This window comes from Petromyzon marinus, chromosome 35 (genome assembly GCF_048934315.1).
Source record: "Petromyzon marinus isolate PM22_M1 ecotype Great Lakes invasive population chromosome 35, UKy_Petmar_22M1.pri1.0, whole genome shotgun sequence".
In the NCBI taxonomy this organism is placed as follows: domain Eukaryota; kingdom Metazoa; phylum Chordata; class Hyperoartia; order Petromyzontiformes; family Petromyzontidae; genus Petromyzon; species Petromyzon marinus.
The window spans coordinates 140,494-158,547 of NC_133701.1; the positions used below are offsets into that span (position 1 = coordinate 140,494).

Here is an 18,054-nt window from a genome sequence, read left to right on the forward strand (position 1 = left end):
CACGACTGGTTTGTTCCTTTCACCTGAAGAAGGCCACTTGTGTTGTGGCCGAAACGTCGTGAGAATTTTATTGTTTTATTTTATTATTTTATTCTCATTCTACGTTACTTTACCGAAAGAACCAAATATTATATTCATTCCTTCTAGAAGTACATCAACATACAAAACAATCCAACAAAATGCAATACAATAACATTATTGGGATTGATATTGTGATAGTCATATTTAAATGTAAGAATTGTTACGTATTGTGATTGCAGGAACCCGACTAGGTTCCAGCAATGATATTGATGGTGAGGTTAGTAATGGTGGTGGTTAACATAGTCGTGATGATGATAGGCATTGGCTGATGATAGGCTCGTTGAGACGCAGCTAAAACTTGCCATGATCGTGTTCATCTCAAATCACAATAGTTTATTTTACAATACTGCCCACATTTCTTGCGTTTGATTTTGGCATAATGGATCTTGGGAGTAATCGAGGAGGTCTCCATTCCACATTCCAATGCCACGGAGCCCACGTGACCTCCCGTAAGCGGCCTTGATTGCGAGGCTCTTGGGATCGTCGTACCACAGCTGGTGGATTGCACCTGTGCGATTCTGTGGGAAAAAACAGCATAAATTGCAACGGCGGTTGTATATATAGTTAGACTTGTATACCACTTATTTAAGATTCCTATATGTTGAATGTATGCACCTTCCTGCCAAAGTAAATTCCTTGTCTGTGCGAACTTTCATGGCGAATAAAACCCTTTCTGATTCTGATTCTGATATCAGGATCACACACAAGCTGCCCATCAACACCAAGCTCCACTGAGCCTGAAAAAGCCTGAAGTATATCAGGCGAATCTGAAGTCAAATAAGGTTTCAATGAACTGGACTGCTGCCATTGTAGACTGCAGCTACTATTGTTCCCTCATTCAGCAACTGCTGGTGTGCGTGGGAAAGCATTGCAGAATCCACGTGTATACATGATTTTTTGTCCTTGTTTATTTTTCCTAGAAAACCTTTAAAACATCAAAATCCTACCCCAAAGCACAACTACCACAGTAATCGACAACCATTCAGTCACGATAAATAGCAATAAAAAAAACTCGCCACAGTAAAACAAGGCGTGAGGTGTTTTTAACAGATCGCATAACTTTCCAGGCATTACAATACCTTATATGTGAAGTATGGAGCTTTCTGTTTGTCGTCCCACTGTGGCGCCGTGTGCGACTCATTAAGCATCCTCACAATGCGTTTATACGCGATTTGTTTTCCCGCTGCATCACTACATGGCGCCCCACGAAATGGCACCTTGGGAATGGAGCAGACTGCATGCTGGGAACATATACAAATAATGTTATCACATTTGAGGTAGAGCAGCTCTGTTAACCTTTTGGAGGGGTAATGTGTGCGTTATTACATCTTCCAACAAGTCTTGTCAGTGTGGAAAAGTAGACCAAGTACCCTCTAGAGTTACCTCTAGTGGAGGCCTGAGTGAGCGATTACAGAGCTGTACCTCTACATTTTAACTATTAAATCTTGACTTAAAGCTTTTGTGACTGCAGGAATTCATATTCTTTGGATCTTTCGGTAAAGTCACGTAGATAGGTTCAAAGAAAATAACAAAAAAACCAACAAAAAACTACGAGCGATCTTCATCAAAATGATGACGATCGCTTGTGTTGTGATTGAAACGTCGTAGTTTGTTATTTTCATAATTTTTATGAAGATCGCTTGTGTTGTGATCGAAACGTCGTAGTTTTTTGTAATTTTTTTGTTATTTTCTTTGAACCTATCTACGTGACTTTACCGAAAAACCTAAATAATAGTTTAACTATTATCACGAGTGACATGGGATGCCATGCCATTTGTATGTTCAAGCGTGCCAATAAGTGCATGATCTGCACTTCCAAGCAACGCGGTCGGCTACGTACGGTGCAAAGAAGTTCAACATACATAAATACATCCATTACATTCCACTGGAAACGGGTTAGCGGTGCCTGCTTTTCTCAAACGGTAACTGAATTGTGCAAATGGTTATTGGTTTACCCGTTATTGGTTAACAACATAAATATGTACACTAAGCGAGGCTCTGCTGGACAGCATCAACACATTATTTTCATCTCATCTGCAGCTGCTGTTACCTCGGACAGGTTCAGGCAGGGGTAGTCGTAACCATACCAGGGAATGCCCATCACAAGCTTCGCAGGCGCGATGCCGAGATAAATGTATTTCTCATAGCCTAAACGATACAAACAATACAAACAAACGACGTGGGTAATGCAACTCAACAACAAGCAAACACCACTCACGTGGCAACACACGCTTGTTAGACAAGATGACTCCTTCACTCACAGATCTGTTCCTCCATGTAGAAAATAAAAGTATTGTTTATACATCTTGTCGAGCTAGAGCCCATATCTCTATGTATGTTGAACTTCTTTTCCACTGAATGTAGCCAACTGTGCTAATTGGAGGCATAGGGGAAGGACAACAAACTAAACACGAAAAGCAGTTCTAAAGAAATTAGTTTTCAATCTAGATATAAAAGTGCATAGCTCCAGCTGCTTCCTAATATGAGAAGAGCGTTCCAGATTGCCGCAGAAGCGCATCTGAAAGCGTGCGATGCAGTGACCGTCTTTGTTTGATGATTATCCAAAAGCCGTTGTGAGGATGACCGGAGTTTGTGAAGGTTCATGACCTTGACGAGATCAGCAAAGTATTGTGGTTCATTTGTGACAAGCACTTTGTGTGTTATGCCTATAAACATCTGGAAATTCATCGGCATTGGTTCAAGCTAGCCTGACTGCAGTTGAGACACCGAATGTAGAAACTGGACCAGAGTTTGCTTGTACAGTATTATGCTGCTAGAATTATGCACTCTCAGAAGGCCATGTGGCTGATGGGATGTATAACATTTTACGTGGAGAAACAGGTATGGGCAGGTGTATTGTCTGCTTATTTTCTTATATTCTGTACTATGCCGCAAGTATTTTGCATTGTCATACATTGGTGCATCTCACCTTGCACAGTGTTAACATATGGCGCATTAGCCATAGCTATGCAATCTTCCCAGATCTGACTCTGCATGTCGTAGGACATCACAAAGAGGAAATCCACAGCTTCTGCGATGGCTGGGTAATCATAGCAACGTCCATCGATGCAGTCAGGAGACCAAGCAACATCAAATGTCACCTTTAACCACACACAAATGCAAAACAAAATATCAAGGTCTGGTGAGGAGCTTGATTGGTAATAATGTATTCAATAAATTAGCATATATAAATATCTGTGTAAGCGTGATAATCTTGTCAGGTGGTGGAGGGTTAATGAAAATAATTTTGGCATAAAACTACCACGTGGCTATGAAAATATACCTTTCATGTGAGAGAGGTGTTTTGACCTGCAGTATGGTTGAGTGCGTGGGTGAGTGCAGTTGTTGGGAGCAGTAGTGTAGCAGTTAGCGGGCTGTACTACAAACTTGGCAACCCGAGTTCGATTCCTTCTTATAGCCAACACCAGTAACGGTTATCTGAACCAGTCCTGGGCCTTTCCTAGGTCAACTCAGCCTCAAATGAGTACCTGGTGCTGTGTGCAACATTGCCACTAGGGATACAAAGGTGGCCGGGCGAGGTGCTGGCCACCCACCCCCTCGTGTGCCATGATTTTCACGAGCAGCACTTGCCCCAACAGTCTGATAAGGCTATATGGGAGATATTTGTCTTCGTGTAGTTCTGACCTTCAGTATAAAAGTTGATCAGTGTCGTTGAGATTAAACAGTTATGAGGATCAAAGGATCGTGTTAAAACAAGGATCGATTCTTGAATTGCATACCGTCCCTGAATTGTGAGTGGTATTAAATCACTGCCTTCAAAAATTGCTACAGCCCTAATTAAAAACCCCGGCAAGGCGAACGATGTTTGCGAATCTGGGCCCAGGGGTGGTGGCGAACCTGCGAGCCAGGGATTTGCGAGTGGAAGGCGGCGGTGGTCTCATGCGCCAGCGCCGTGAGGGCCGCGCGCTCCGCGCTCGAGTTCCCCACCGCCGCCTCGATGTCCAGGTTTATCCCATCCATGAAGTGGCTCTGTGCGAGCTCCACCTGTTGCTGCACCCAGCGAGCTCTCGCCGCGGGTTCCACCACACTCTGCACGTCCACATCCCCTGCAGGCACAGGCAGCAGCGTTACATACGCTCATCTAAAAACTTACAACTCACATGCACATTTTTTCAGTTAAGATATTTCGTCTGGAAAAATCCTGTGAGATGAAACACCTCCTTTACGAGAGTGTCCACACAATTATATGCATACCGAGTTCGAGGGTTGGATGTTGATGATGGGTGATGTGGTTGAGGGGCTGATGGTGCAGCTGTCATTCTGCGGTGTGTGTGGCACTGTTGTGGGGAAGGAAGTTCCGCAGCAAATTTAATGTAGGGTGAAGGGTGAATGGCAAAATCTCCCACGCGTGGGCTATGGAGTGCTGCATATTTGTGGATCGGTGGGAACGTTTCGGCACTGGGGAGTGCGCACAGGATTGAGTTAAAGACTTCAGAACAACAAGAAGCGGCTAAAAGTCTGTACTGGAGCAGCCGAGAGCGCACTCGAAAAGGTTTGGGAACAGTGCAGGAAAGCGTAGGAAATTTAACCCGATGAAGTGATCGCTTGGCTCGGCCCAGCGAGGGTGGTAGCAGCGGTGTGCGTGGCAGCGGACACCGAGAACTACTGCAGCAGGGCGGCAGTAGGTTTTATACATTGGAATCAAGTCAGTGTTTCGTGAAAGTGTATAGATAGTAAATAATTTAGTTGAATAGAATTGATTAAACTTACATATATTATAGGGGCTTGCAGTGTTTTATGACTTTGCTTTATTATCAAGCCAATGAGTGCTCTATTTGTGGCTCTGAGATTTTACCTTTTAAAACAACGCGAGCCCCCTTTGAGTGAGCGTAGCACATGAGCGCTGCATCAAACCCGCTGAAGATGGCCACTGTTGTGACTTTAGTCCAGTCATAAAACATCCAATCTTTCCCTCCAACATGGAACACGTAGACCTGTAAAATACAGCGTTAGCCTCATCCCCAGCAACCAAAATATACCAAAATGTTTAACCTGCAAATACGGAGGGTAAGTCTATCTTATTGCCCACAATGCTCTGGGCCGGATTAATCAATCTTTATTTAGACTGGAGGAATCCGATGAGCTATGATGCTCTTTTTCATAGATGTCCAGTTGGGGCTGGTAAGAAAGTTACAACAAACAATACAAAGAACGATAAGAGTACAAAGTAGAGAAAACGTAAGCAAGTCACTAAAATAAATATAAGGTGTATAAGTATAAATTGCATAGTACATACATTCTTGACGATTTTTCAACACTAAATGCAATCTTGATTTGAAGCTTTCGTGACTGCAGGAATCCACACTTTGGTTATTTCGGTAAAGTCATCACGTAGGTAGAAAATAAATCACGACGTTTGTGTTGCGCCCGAAATGTCGTGATTTATTTTATGCCTACGTGACTTTACCTAAAGAACCAAAGAGTACTGAATGCAATCTTGGGCCAGGCAGCCAGACAACAGCCCCAGACCACTCTAAAACAACACACAGTCCTTCAATAAAATGAATTGATGCACGGGTAATGATCAAAGTTACAAATCACATTTGCAAAAAATCTGACACCCGCCGAAATCACCCATCAAGTGACCTGCCCACATGTGGAAGAGAGTGGCCATGGTCCCTGCCCACATGTGGAAGAGAGTGGCCATGGTCCCTGCCCACATGTGGTCGTGTGCACCTGAATCGAGGTGCCAGGTGTCGTCACCCATTCAAGTTCATAGTCAATGCGACGAGCCAACCCACCGCCCACCCCGCGGGCCCACTCGCCTCATAGGCCGGAGTGAGCGATGGCGGGAGACACAGAGTCTGCACCGGGCACGGGCACGCGGCGCCGCGTTCCTCTCCGCGCGCCGCGTGCAGCAGCAGCGGCAGCAGCAGCGGCAGCAGCGGCGCGCACCGCGACTCCATCGCAGGGACACTTCCGCGTTCCCCGACGCCACCGTCACGCGCTCCGATACCCGTGACGTCAACGTGCGGAGCCCGTTCCCCTACTACGTCACAGCCATCGAAATAATTAAAGACCTTAATCTATTTAACGCGTAGGCTTTCGCGACCAATATGCATGAGGTTTTTTTTGGTTACTGCATTATGCGAGCACATGCACAATGTACGTTGACTCAATAATCCTCCCTCCACCTTGCACAAGAGCGCAGAAGCGTGGTCACCACATCTAAGCCTCTATATACAGGGAGGGAAAAAAGTATTTGATCCCCTGCTGATTTTGTACGTTCGCCCACTGACAAAGAAATGATCAGTCCATAATTTTAATGGTAGGTTTATTTGAACAGTGAGAGACAGAATAACAACAAAAATCAAGAATAACGCATGTCAAAATTTTTATAAATTGATTTGCATTTCAATGAGGGAAATAAGTATTTGACCCCCTCTCAATCAGAAAGATTTCTGGCTCCCAGGTGTCCTTTATACAGGTAACGAGCTGAGATTAGGAGCACACTCTTAAAGGGAGTGCTCCTAATCTCAGCTTGTTACCTGTATAAAAGACACCTGTCCACAGAAGCAATCAATCAGATTCCAAACTCTCCACCATGGCCAAGACCAAAGAGCTCTCCAAGGATGTCAGGGACAAGATTGTAGACCTACACAAGGCTGGAATGGGCTACAAGACCATTGCCAAGCAGCTTGGTGAGCAGGTGACAACAGTTGGTGCGATTATTCGCAAATGCAAGAAACACAAAAGATCTGTCAATATCCCTCGGCCTGGGGCTCCATGCAAGATCTCACCGCGTGGAGTTGCAATAATCATGAGAACGTTGAGGAATCAGCCCAGAACTACACGGGAGGATCTTGTCAATGATCTCAAGGCAGCTGGGACCATAGTCACCAAGAAAGCAATTGGTAACACAAATTTTGATTTAAAGCTTTCGTGACTGCAGGGATTCATATTCTTGATTCTTTCGGTAAAGTCACGTAGAAGGGAAACAATAAAATAATAAAAATATAAAACAATAAAATTCTCACGACGTTTCGACTGCAACACAAGCAATCATCATCAGGTGTGAAAACCACAAGAAAATTTGAAAAAAGTGGCGGTTTTACCACCACTTTTTTCAAATTACCACCACTTTTTTCAAATTTGGCGGTTTTACCGCCACTCTTTTCAAATTATCTTGTTGTGGTTTTCACACCTGATGATGATTACTTGTGTTGCAGTCGAAACGTCGTGAGAATTTTATTGTTTGATATTTTTATTATTTTATTGTTTCCCTTCTACGTTACTTTACCGAAAGAACCAAGAATATATTTGGTAACACACTACGCCGTGAAGGACTGAAATCCTGCAGCGCCCGCAAGGTCCCCCTGCTCAAGAAAGCACATGTACATGCCCGTCTGAAGTTTGCCAGTGAACATCTGAATGATTCAGAGGACAACTGGGTGAAAGTGTTGTGGTCAGATGAGACCAAAATGGAGCTCTTTGGCATCAACTCAACTCGCCGTGTTTGGAGGAGGAATGCTGCCTATGACCCCAAGAATACCATCCCCACCGTCAAACATGGAGGTGGAAACATGCTTTAAGGGTGTTTTTCTGCTAAGGGGACGATGGACGGGGCCTTGTACCGTCAAATCTTGGGTGAGAACCTCCTTCCCTCAGCCAGGGCATTGAAAATGGGTCGTGGATGGGTATTCCAGCATGACAATGACCCAAAACACACGGCCAAGGCAACAAAGGAGTGGCTCAAGAAGAAGCACATTAAGGTCCTGAAGTGGCCTAGCCAGTCTCCAGACCTTAATGCCATAGAAAAGCTGTGGAGGGAGCTGAAGGTTCGAGTTGCCAAACGTCAGCCTGCAAACGTTAATGACTTGGAGAAGATCTGCAAAGAGGAGTGGGACAAAATCCCTCCTGAGATGTGTGCAAACCTGGTGGCCAACTACAAGAAACGTCAGCCCTCTGTGATTGCCAACAAGGGTTTTGCCACCAAGTACTAAATCATGTTTTGCAGAGGGGTCAAATACTTATTTTCCTCATTAAAATTCAAATCAATTTATAACATTTTTGACATGCGTTTTTCTGGATTTTGTTGTTATTCTGTCTCTCACTGTTCAAATAAACCTACCATGAAAATTATAGACTGATCATTTCTTTGTCAGTGGGCAAACGTACAAAATCAGCAGGGGATTAAATACTTTTTTCCCTCACTGTAAGGAACGAAACAGTAAGACTTCTCCACAAATCTGGTTGTCGCCTGATGAAGCTAGTTGTAATTACTGGTGAAACGTCGTACTCGGATTGTAAATGTTGTGGCTTGGCTCTCCAACACACCGGTGTGCTATACTAGTGACGAATTGGCATGTTCTGTTTACGTGACAACCCTTACTAGCTGTCGGGTGGTGGCGGGTTTTAATGACACATGTATATATTTACACGATCTAACCCAAAAAAACCTCAATCATGGACCTTAATACATGAAGAAATAATAGGTTTTACGCTTTCTGGCAATAAAACAGGTGTTAAGATGTCCAAACACCAAATAGAAACCTGTTGCAAGGAATCAAGTCTACATTAACCACACACAGTGCTTGTGGTGAACATGCAAACACATTTTCTCTGATAAAGCATGGCTTTGCTGGATAAATCATTCTGAATATACTGTGTATATAATATTATGACATCGAGCAGCCTGTCGGATTTGAACTCCAAATGTCTGCAACAAGTGGCAAATAAGCTACTTCTGGGCCATATCACTGCCCCAACGGTCAGATTGAAGTGGTTTGACGTGTAACACAAGGCTTGTGAAAAATAGCTTAAAAGCTCATCACATTCCTCTAGGATAAAAGAAAGATTCTGATTCTGCAGTGAGAGGTATATTTTTTTTATTGGAAGTCACAGTACAGTTCCCACCGTTGCACTGTGGTGAGATGGCACTGTGTGTTGCAGTGTATTGTCGCACTGGTGAGACGTCACTATGTATTACACTGTGTGGGGAGCAGTAGTGGAGCGGTTAACGCATTGCGCTATGAACCCAGCAACCGAGGTTAAATTCCCACCCGTGGTAAACACCAGTCACGATTATCTGAACTGGTCTGGACCTCCCCTAGGTCGACTCAGCCTCAAATGACTACCTGGTGCAGTGTGTAAACATTGCCACTGGGGAGACAAAGGTGGGCATGGTACTGGCCACACACCACCTCGTGTGCCGTGCCGGCCTTCGTCGGTGCTTGCTAACAGCACTTGTCTCGTCTGTTAAGGCTACACCGGGGATTTTTGTCTTTGTCTAGTGTTGATTGCACTGTAGTGAGACATCGCTGTATTATTTATGAATTGTGATAGCTTTTGTTGTTTGTACTTTTTGTTTTGGTGCCATTTCTTAATTTTATTTATTTTTGCTTTTGCTTCGTAGGGTTTTAATTTGCTTGGTATGTGTGTCGGCTTCTTTCGCGCTGTGTAGCTAACCGCAAATATGGGATTAGTATTTATATATAATTGTACAGCACTGTAGGATGCTGTTGGGATGAATAACGCTATATTAAATTATTATACTGTGTTACACTGTGTGCTACTCTGTGGTGAGACATCACTGTGTGTTGCACTGCGGCTTGTCCTCAGTGTTCCCCTCAGAGCTCAGTGTGCAGATCTCTCTCCGCACGCGCTTCTCGTGATCCAGCAGCCGAGCTGGCTTTTGGTACTGAGGAAAGAAGCAGAGTGGTGTCATGTGAGTGCCCGGACCTCCGATTAGCACAGTTGGCAACATATGGTGCGAAAGAAGTTCTACATAGATATATACATATGTAGTGACATAGCGCTGAATGTTGTACAGCAGCTGCAACTGGAGGTAAACACTTAACGCACACGCCGTTGAGCATGTACACGTGTGTGTGCCGGCAGGGCGGAGGAACTGGGGCAAGGGTCATGGTAGACCTCGTGGGGAAGCCCCTGGAACCCTCTGGCAGGTTCGAGAAGGGAGGCGTGGCTAGGGCAGAGCCAAGCCGCGCCGAGGGGAATATAAGCAGCAGAGAGCGAGAGCTCCAGGCTTCCGGTTCTGGGAGTGGACTCGTCTCGTCGTCACTGTCGTTGTCGCCATCTTCGCCGCTGCCGCCTTAGCCCGATCATTGCGCAGCCGGACAGTAGTTGTCTGTCTCGGTCGACGCCGTTGGTGCAACGCGGATAGGGTCGTGTCTGGGCCGGGTCATGCGGCAGCGTGGTCGTGAGAGGGGGGGGCCGGAGTTGGTGGCGTGAACACAACAATAAAAGGGAAGGACGGTGCCTCCTGCGACTACCTCGTCTCCGACTGAGTGTGTGTGTGCCGCACGCCACCCGCACACACACACAAGCCTCGAGCAGAAGGAAGAAGAGACCTACGACACTACACATACATATGTGCCGTGTTGGTGTCGTGCGGTATGGTGTTAATGTGGTATAGTGTGTTGTTGCACATGTTGCTGGTTGTGTTGTAGTGTTGTGGTTCACCTTGACAATGAGTGTGTGGTTGTTATGACTGAAGGACACGGCCTCTGGGTCTAGAGGCAACTCCAAGCGATCCAGATCTGGGATGGAGAGTCGCTTATAGTACCTGCACCCCCATCAACACCATCACTTTCAACATTAATCTTAACAGTACCACCATCATCACCATCAACACTATTACCACCATCAACACTATTTCCATCATAAACACCACCAACGCCACAATACATCTGTAGAGTAGAGATGTACGCAGTGCGCGCAGTTGAGCGGGTGCAATTGAGGACGAGCAGGTGTGTGCATGGGGGCAGGAGGTTGGCGCCGGAGAGACAGGAGATGGGGGCGATGAGTAGGGATTAATGAGTGCGAGAGGCGTCGTGGAGGCGACAGCTTAAGTGGGGAGCATGTAAGGACTTGTAATGAGCAGGGGTATATACGCGGGAGTGTGCATGAGCAAAGTTGAGTTGTTCGGGGACCAAGAGAGAAGACATCTCGCCGCTGCCGCTCGAGCCGTCAACGGGACCTCGCCCCTTACGCCGTCGCCGGGCGGGTGTTGGCTGAAACCCCCGCCCGGGACAGACGGGTGAGTGGGTACGGGGCAGCGTAGGAGGGGGCAGCGTAGGAGAGGGCAGCGGCGAGATAGGAGAGAGTTGGTGAGATGCAGAGTAGGTGAGGTGCGGAGTAGGTGAGGTGCGGAGTAGATGAGAGCGGGTAGTAGGAGAAGCAGAGTGTGTGGTGACAGTGGAAGGCAGTAATAAGAGTGCCTACAATGGGTGCGAGAGGATTAATAAAGTGTAAGCAGGTGACCTGTTACTCTGTGTCAGTGTAATTTCGAGACACTACACATCCATCGTGATTGTGAACCACACAACAATCACCATCACCTCTATCTTCGTCATCACCATAAACACCATCCATACTCTTTGGTTCTATTGGGTAAAGTCACGTAGGTGAAAATAAAATAACAAATTTTTTTACAAAAAATCACGACGTTTCGGCCACAACACAAGCGGCCTTCATCAGGTGAAGGAGGACAGCGCTGGAGTGGAAGAAGCCACGCTCAGACCACGACCTTTAAGCTGTGTGAGAAGAAAAACACCAAGTGCCTTGACAAAGGAATTAGCATATAATTTAGCATTGAAATGGCTCATTGAAATAGCTAAGTTAAAGTATACACATCCGCAGAGGTACCCCTTGACAAGGTATTAGCATAGAATTTAGCATTGAAATAGCTGAGTGATTAGCTTGTAACTGGTCACAGAAATAGCTATGTTAAAGTTAGAGCATATACATTCACTGAGGCACCTAGTACTCATCAAACAGGAGAATTTAGCGAAACACAACCACGCTCAGACAGCGGACCTTTAAACTGTGTGCGAGCAAACAAGGTGTTCTGATAAAGAAATTAGCATAAAAATTAGCATTTGATTGGCGGATTTTCGGAAAGAGGTGGTGTACGTGCCTGTGGACTTGCCATTTGGCGCGGGGGGGGAAGGGGGGGAGTTTACCTATTGATGGTGTGAAAAGGGAATTTATAAGAGCTGCGAAAGTTTGGGGTACCACTACTTGAAAAATATACTGTACCATTGAAATTAGTTTAATGTTTAGTTCGATTTAGAACATCTTTCCAATGGTTGCTTAATTTGAAACACCATCCAACCATCAATATTACCCACATCAGCGTTCAGCAAGTGACGCAGGGTATAGAGTGTCATGTGTGTGTGCTGACCAGGGCCATAGCATTGTGTGTTTCTTAGCCATATCTAAAAATGTTGGGGGAGTCAAGGAACCTACAATGATAATAAACAGTATATAGTGCACCTATTTATCACAAATAGGATGCATTATTAGATCGAGAACTCTTGAGGTACAGAGCCAGGACTCAAAGTCCCTTATATGCCATCCTCATCAGGTGAGAGCCTGGACAGGTGAAAGCCTGAACAGCCGAGTCTAGATAGGTGAGAGACTGAACAGGTGATAGCCTGAACAGATGGCGGCCTGAACAGGTGAGCCTTGAGCTGCTGCTTTAAGGTAGATGGTGCTTGGATGCTGCATTTGTGCAATGGGAGAGCATTCCAGACGGCTGCTGGTTCAGCGAAGGAGAAACGCCGCTCAGTTATGATAGTCCCGGTACTGGGTAAGATGAGCAGATTATATGCGCTCCATAGAATGTTGTGGTTTTCTGTGGTCAGTGGAGTGAGAAGGGTGGAGAGGTATGAGGGGAGACCTTAAAAAGATCTTGGTGGTATACAGGATAGTAATTTTGTACTGGAGCGAAAGTGTTTAGTGGCTAAGCCCCTACTGATCCCTACACACTCACTTGTGGTTGGAGGTGCTGATCACGAGGTTATTGTTGGTGCTGTCTACACACACGGAGAACACGTGTGGAGGATAGGGCACATTCCTCACACGCCACCATAGCTCCTCCCGTGTCTCCCCGCGAACACACACGGGCTGAGACATGCAGACATGAGAACACAGTGTGGTGACAGGGACACAGACATGATGTGGAGACACGGGTAATGGGAACACGGGGGAACCCGGTGTGGGGGTGTGGGGGCATGGGGACACAGGAACACGGAGAGGTGAATGCACATGGCGTAGACTGCAGAGACACAAGCCAGAACATGGGTCGTGATGCAGGTGAAGTTATGGGGGGTCATGTGGGTCAGCTGAGGGACCCACAGCGGCTGCGCTCTCCTTGAGCGTATCGACTGATGATGGGGATGGGCCGGGTTCCCCCACCTCTGTCTCCCAGGCCCGGGGCGCCCCGAGCATAGAGCGCACACGCCACCTACGCACTGATACATATACACACAGATACAAACAGATGCACATAGACACACATACAAACATACAAACTAAAAATATCCCACGTATAGACTTCAACAGACTGTTGGGGCAAGTTCTGTTAACGAATACCTATTAAGGCTGCCACGGCACACAGAATCAGAATCTTTGTTTATCCTGGATAAATCAGATGACCTATGAAGCTCTTTTTCAAAGATGTCCAGTAGGGGTGGGTCAGAAAGTTACAACCACAAACAATATGAAAACGATGAGTACAAAGCATAGGAAAGGTAAACAAATCGCAAAAAACGCTGAGTCGACCTAGGGGAGGATTCAACACCAGTGCAGATATTCACGACTGATGTTATCTGAGTGGGAATCGAAATCGGGTCGTCGGGTTCATAGCACAGTGTGCTAACTGCTGCAATTCCGCACCCAGATATAGACACCATTTATGATTTAGATTTTTTTAAAGAAATATTTTGGATGAAGTATAATACTCTTATATAAGCGCACAACTTTATCTATCTGTGATGAACGCTGCACTTTCCGTTGTTTTCATGCAGCGAGCGCTGCAAACCTACACGTGCCCCATGCATGAACGACGGAGGCGCAGGGACAGACGTTCGATCACGTTGGAATCTATGTGCAGACGGCGGTCTTCTCGCACGGCCAGCTCTCTGTCACCTTATCTCGATCCCGCAATCCCAAACAGGTGAAAGTCCGCATCGAACAGAACCCCCAGCAAGGCCATCTACTTAACGACGAGAGAAAATTCACACGAAATGTAATTTTCAATTAAGTCTTCCAGATGTAAGATGATATAAGCTTTTAATGAATAAATAACATTATCTAATTCAAAACATAATACAAGGCAAAGATGTTTAATTTTAAAACTTCAAAACGGAGCATCGGGTGCTTGCGTGAATGCGTCGTTCGTGTGCAATTCTGTGTGACTTTCCTGGCCGAATTATATATGTCAGTCTTCAGGCTCACAAAGTGGCGTCACTTGACAACTCCTCAACCTAGGTGTTGATAAAGGTGATGGTGATGTTGATTATGAGAATGATTATATTAATAATGTCATGGTGTTTGGAGTTGATGGTGATGCTGGGGTGTTAAAAGGGGTGGTGATGATCATGGTGATATTGAGATTGTGATGCGAGTCCATACACATCAGCAGCTCTGTGATGATATCATATTCCTCAATCATCTCGCGGGCATCTTCAAACGAGTAGTGGACCCTCCGCCTGCCTGGACAGACAACAAACCAGTGGACGACTCAACCACAATTCAACCAAAAGCCCTCCGCAATGCCACCCTCTTATTAAAACCCATCTGCTCTCCCTTGCCCATCTTACTACTGTACTTACTCCCTGCCGCCGCCCCTAGCTACGACCAGGCTTACCCCAAACCTTATCACTACACCAACCCCCCCATCACTACCCCTACTGCCTACACCTATCCTCCTGTCGCCATAACCACACCACCACTTTTCATAACCCCACTTGATTTTAACCACTACCATCGTATGTACAATTTTATAATTGTTAAGCGCCTTGGATTGAGGGGTTATATTCAACCTATATCAGATAAGTGTACACGCCACAGCAACCCCAAGTCGCTCACAGGTCCCTCACCCAAGTGACATCAACAACGGCTCCCGCAACCCATCTCCCTCAGCCCGTGGCCCTCGCCCGTGCCTGCCTGCTCACCGCCCTGCAGGAGCGCCGTCTTCTTGGCCGCCCTCAGCTCTTGCTCCCAAGCCCCGCTCTCCCTTCGCTCTTGCCCCATGGCGGCTGCCGTCACCATGGCGACGCGTCCCACCGCTCCTTGCCGCCACTGCGCATGCGCAGCTCCCACGCCCTCCAGTAGGCGGAGCCAAGGGGAACCTCGCGAGTGACGTCACTCACTCGCACCTTTAAGGGCTATTTCCCGAAACGTCGCTAATTTTTTACTCATTTTAACATGAGCATTGGTTACACATCCCATTAGTCATACGGCCTACTGGGCCCAACCGTATTTTAAATAAGATTAGAGAAGCTCTCAAAAGTTTGACTTACAACTGTGCATAATATAGGTTTAAATTTTGGTTTAAAGCTTTCGTGACTGCAGGGATTCATATTCTTGGTTCCTTCTGTAAAGTCACGTAGAAGGGAAACACAGTCATCACCTGATGATGACTGCTTGTGTTGCAGTCGAAACGTCGTGAGAATTTTATTGTTTTATATATTTTATTATTTTATTGTTTCCCTTCAACGTGACTTTACCGAAAGAACCAATAATATGAATCACTGCAGTCACGAAAGCTTTAAATTAAAAAAAAATCTAATATAGGTTTGTTTTGGGTTAGATCGCGTAAATATGTCGTTAAAACCCGCCACCACCCGACACAGCCAACTTGCTGACCCGCCCCTTCGAGACATGTAGCTCATCGGATTCCTCCAGTCTACATACAGATTAATTTAAAAACATGAATATGAAAACACCCGATAATAACCGGTTTGTCGCCCATATAGAAACGTCCCGAGCAATAGGGTAAACATAACGTATGAGCCAGTTTAACCGAGAACCGATGGGCGCTGCCACTGGACTTCTTCCCACTTCGATTCAATCTGTCGACGGGCCCGTTTAAAACAATGGGGCAGAGTATCTTGACTCCCCCCACGGTCTATGGTCCACCCAGCAGTAGGCATGGGTTTACCACAGTTAAGTCGATGGGCAGGTTAAGTGTGGTGGGATAAAGTGTGGAAACTCCCACGTCTTCCAAAGACGCCTGGCGAGCGTGAAAGAGCAGATCAAGTGCCGTCTAGACTCGAGAGCTCTCTGTTGGAGCCCCTTGGGCCAACAGTGGCGGAAGCGAACGACTGCAGACACGACAGAGACATTTACGTTTTGCGCGTGCCGTTTCATGCATTCATCTCCATATATATAAAAGGCAAAGTTGTGAATGTGTCTGTTCAAAATGTTTAGCGTACTTCCTGACATGCAACAAACTTGAAATTTGCCATGTGGGTACTTTCCAGACTGTCCACCATGCAAACATTATAAAAATACACTTTTTTGCGGGGGGAGGGGGAGCTCAATAATGTATATATTTTTTGCACGTCAAGTGAGCTGTGACGTCAAATCTGTCACATGACCCGCGCACGTGGAAGCGTAACGCATTGTAGTGTAGTGGTTAGCGCGCTGTGTGTGTGTCTGTGTGGAAGCGTAACGCATTGTAGTGTAGTGGTTAGCGTGCTGTCGTCTGTGTATGTGTCTGTGTGTGTATCTGTGTGTGTGTCTGTGTGTGGGGAGCGATAGTGTAGCGGTTAGCGCGCTGCGCTATGAACCTGGCGACCCGGGTTCGATTCCCGCTCACGGCCAACACCAGTGACGATCATCTGAACCGGTCCCGGGCCTCCCCTAGGTCGACTCAGCCTCAAATGAGTACCTGGTGCGGTGTGTAAACATTGCCACTAGGGAGACAAAGGCGGTCGGGCGTGGTGCTGGCCACCCACCCCCTCGTGTACCGTTCCGGCCTTCATAGGTGCTCGCTAACAGCACTTGCCCCTACAGTCTGTTAAGGCTATATGGGGGATCTTTGTCTTTGTATCTGTGTGTGTGTGTGGAAGCCGAAGAAGAACATCTTCGCCGGTGAGAAACATTTAGGCTGGCCTGCCTACGATCCATCCTGGGTTTAACCAGACTGGATTGTGTGAGGAGCTCACAAATCCTTGAAAGATCTGGGCAGGGTCCCATCGGTGAGCTCCTCCGGCAGGCAAGGCTGCGATGGCTGGGTCATGTAGCCCGCATGCCCAGCCACCGCATGCCGAAACAGCTTTTGTTTGGCCGGATTGAGGGGGCTAAGCGGGCGCGGCACGGGCTAGAGAAGAGATGGAGTGATGTGGTACAGGAGGACGTGGAGCTGAGTGGACTTGCCGATGACTGGTACCAGCGGTGTCAAGATCGGCCTCTGTGGAGGAGGCTCGTGAAGGATGCTACTGGGCAGTTGGAGGCAGTCGCCCTCCAACAACAACGGAGGGCGGAGGAGCGACGCTCACAACGAGCGGAGCGCCGGGTGGCTAAAGCACAGCAGGTTGGCACAGTAGGGGGCACAGGTGGTGCATCAGCCAGTCATCTCAGTCAGTCGACCCGTGGCACCTGGGTCTGCCCAGTGACCTCCTGCCAGCGGGCTTTCGACACTTCACGTGGCATCACGGTGCACATAGCCTGGCACAAGCGTCGTGGTGACGTCACCGCCACTTAGTGGCAAATGGCGGTTGTTGTTGTCTGTGTGTGTATCTGTGTGTGTAATCTGTGTGTGTGTGTGTAATCTGTGTGTGTGTGGAAGCGTAACGCATTGTAGTGTAGCGGTTAGCGCGCCGCGCTATGAACCCGGCGACCCGAGTTCGATTCCCGCTCACGGTCACCACCGGTGACGATTATTTGGAACGGTCCTGGGCCTCCCCTAGGTCGACTCAGCCTCAAACGAGTAACTAGTGTGGCGTGTGAACATCGCCACTGGGGAGACGAAGACGGCCGGGCGTGGTGAGTCGAAGTCCCGGGCGAAGCCGGGGTAGTTATTTATATATAGTTTATTGTTAAAAAATTCGGTCACAGTCCCTATGATCACTGTTACATTGCATTTATGGCTTTATTTTGGTGATTTTGAAAAGTTTTTTGTTTTGGCCATGTTTTTGTTTATTGTAGTACGGAGTTAGACTGATGGCCTTAATCTAAGTTGTCTTGTGGTTGTTGTTG

General features: G+C 46.8%; 2 protein-coding genes across 2 annotated transcripts; both read right to left on the bottom strand.

Moving 5' to 3' along the window:
- Positions 1–393: 393 nt before the first annotated feature.
- CTBS (chitobiase) lies at positions 394–6,067 on the bottom strand. The gene is made up of 7 exons (XM_032965837.2): positions 5,868–6,067; positions 4,898–5,036; positions 3,940–4,148; positions 3,011–3,182; positions 2,132–2,229; positions 1,161–1,322; positions 394–599 (listed from the first exon to the last, which is right to left on the bottom strand). The coding sequence occupies exons 1-7, from the start codon at positions 6,006–6,008 to the stop codon at positions 420–422; spliced, it is 1,101 nt and encodes a 366-aa protein (XP_032821728.1). The 5' UTR covers positions 6,009–6,067; the 3' UTR covers positions 394–419.
- A 2,846-nt stretch (positions 6,068–8,913) lies between these two features.
- DPCD (deleted in primary ciliary dyskinesia homolog (mouse)) lies at positions 8,914–15,163 on the bottom strand. Its single transcript, XM_032965838.2, has 6 exons — positions 15,024–15,163; positions 14,482–14,562; positions 13,204–13,319; positions 12,839–12,972; positions 10,525–10,627; positions 8,914–9,742 (listed from the first exon to the last, which is right to left on the bottom strand). The coding sequence occupies exons 1-6, from the start codon at positions 15,118–15,120 to the stop codon at positions 9,632–9,634; spliced, it is 642 nt and encodes a 213-aa protein (XP_032821729.2). The 5' UTR covers positions 15,121–15,163; the 3' UTR covers positions 8,914–9,631.
- Between the last annotated feature and the right edge of the window lie 2,891 nt (positions 15,164–18,054).

Excerpts from the sequence above, each read along its gene's own strand:
- CTBS (XM_032965837.2), bottom strand. The coding sequence starts at position 6,008 with ATGGAGTCGCGGTGCGCGCCGCTGCTGCCGCTGCTGCTGCCGCTGCTG. Across the intron at positions 4,149-4,897 it reads GGCTCGCGTTGTTTTAAAAG|GGGATGTGGACGTGCAGAGT; the intron begins GTAAAATCTCAG and ends CTGTGCCTGCAG. Across the intron at positions 3,183-3,939 it reads CGCAAATCCCTGGCTCGCAG|GTGACATTTGATGTTGCTTG; the intron begins GTTCGCCACCAC and ends GTGTGGTTAAAG.
- DPCD (XM_032965838.2), bottom strand. The coding sequence starts at position 15,120 with ATGGTGACGGCAGCCGCCATGGGGCAAGAGCGAAGGGAGAGCGGGGCT. Across the intron at positions 14,563-15,023 it reads GACGGCGCTCCTGCAGGGCG|GCAGGCGGAGGGTCCACTAC; the intron begins GTGAGCAGGCAG and ends TTGTCTGTCCAG. Across the intron at positions 10,628-12,838 it reads ATCAGCACCTCCAACCACAA|GTACTATAAGCGACTCTCCA; the intron begins GTGAGTGTGTAG and ends ATGGGGGTGCAG.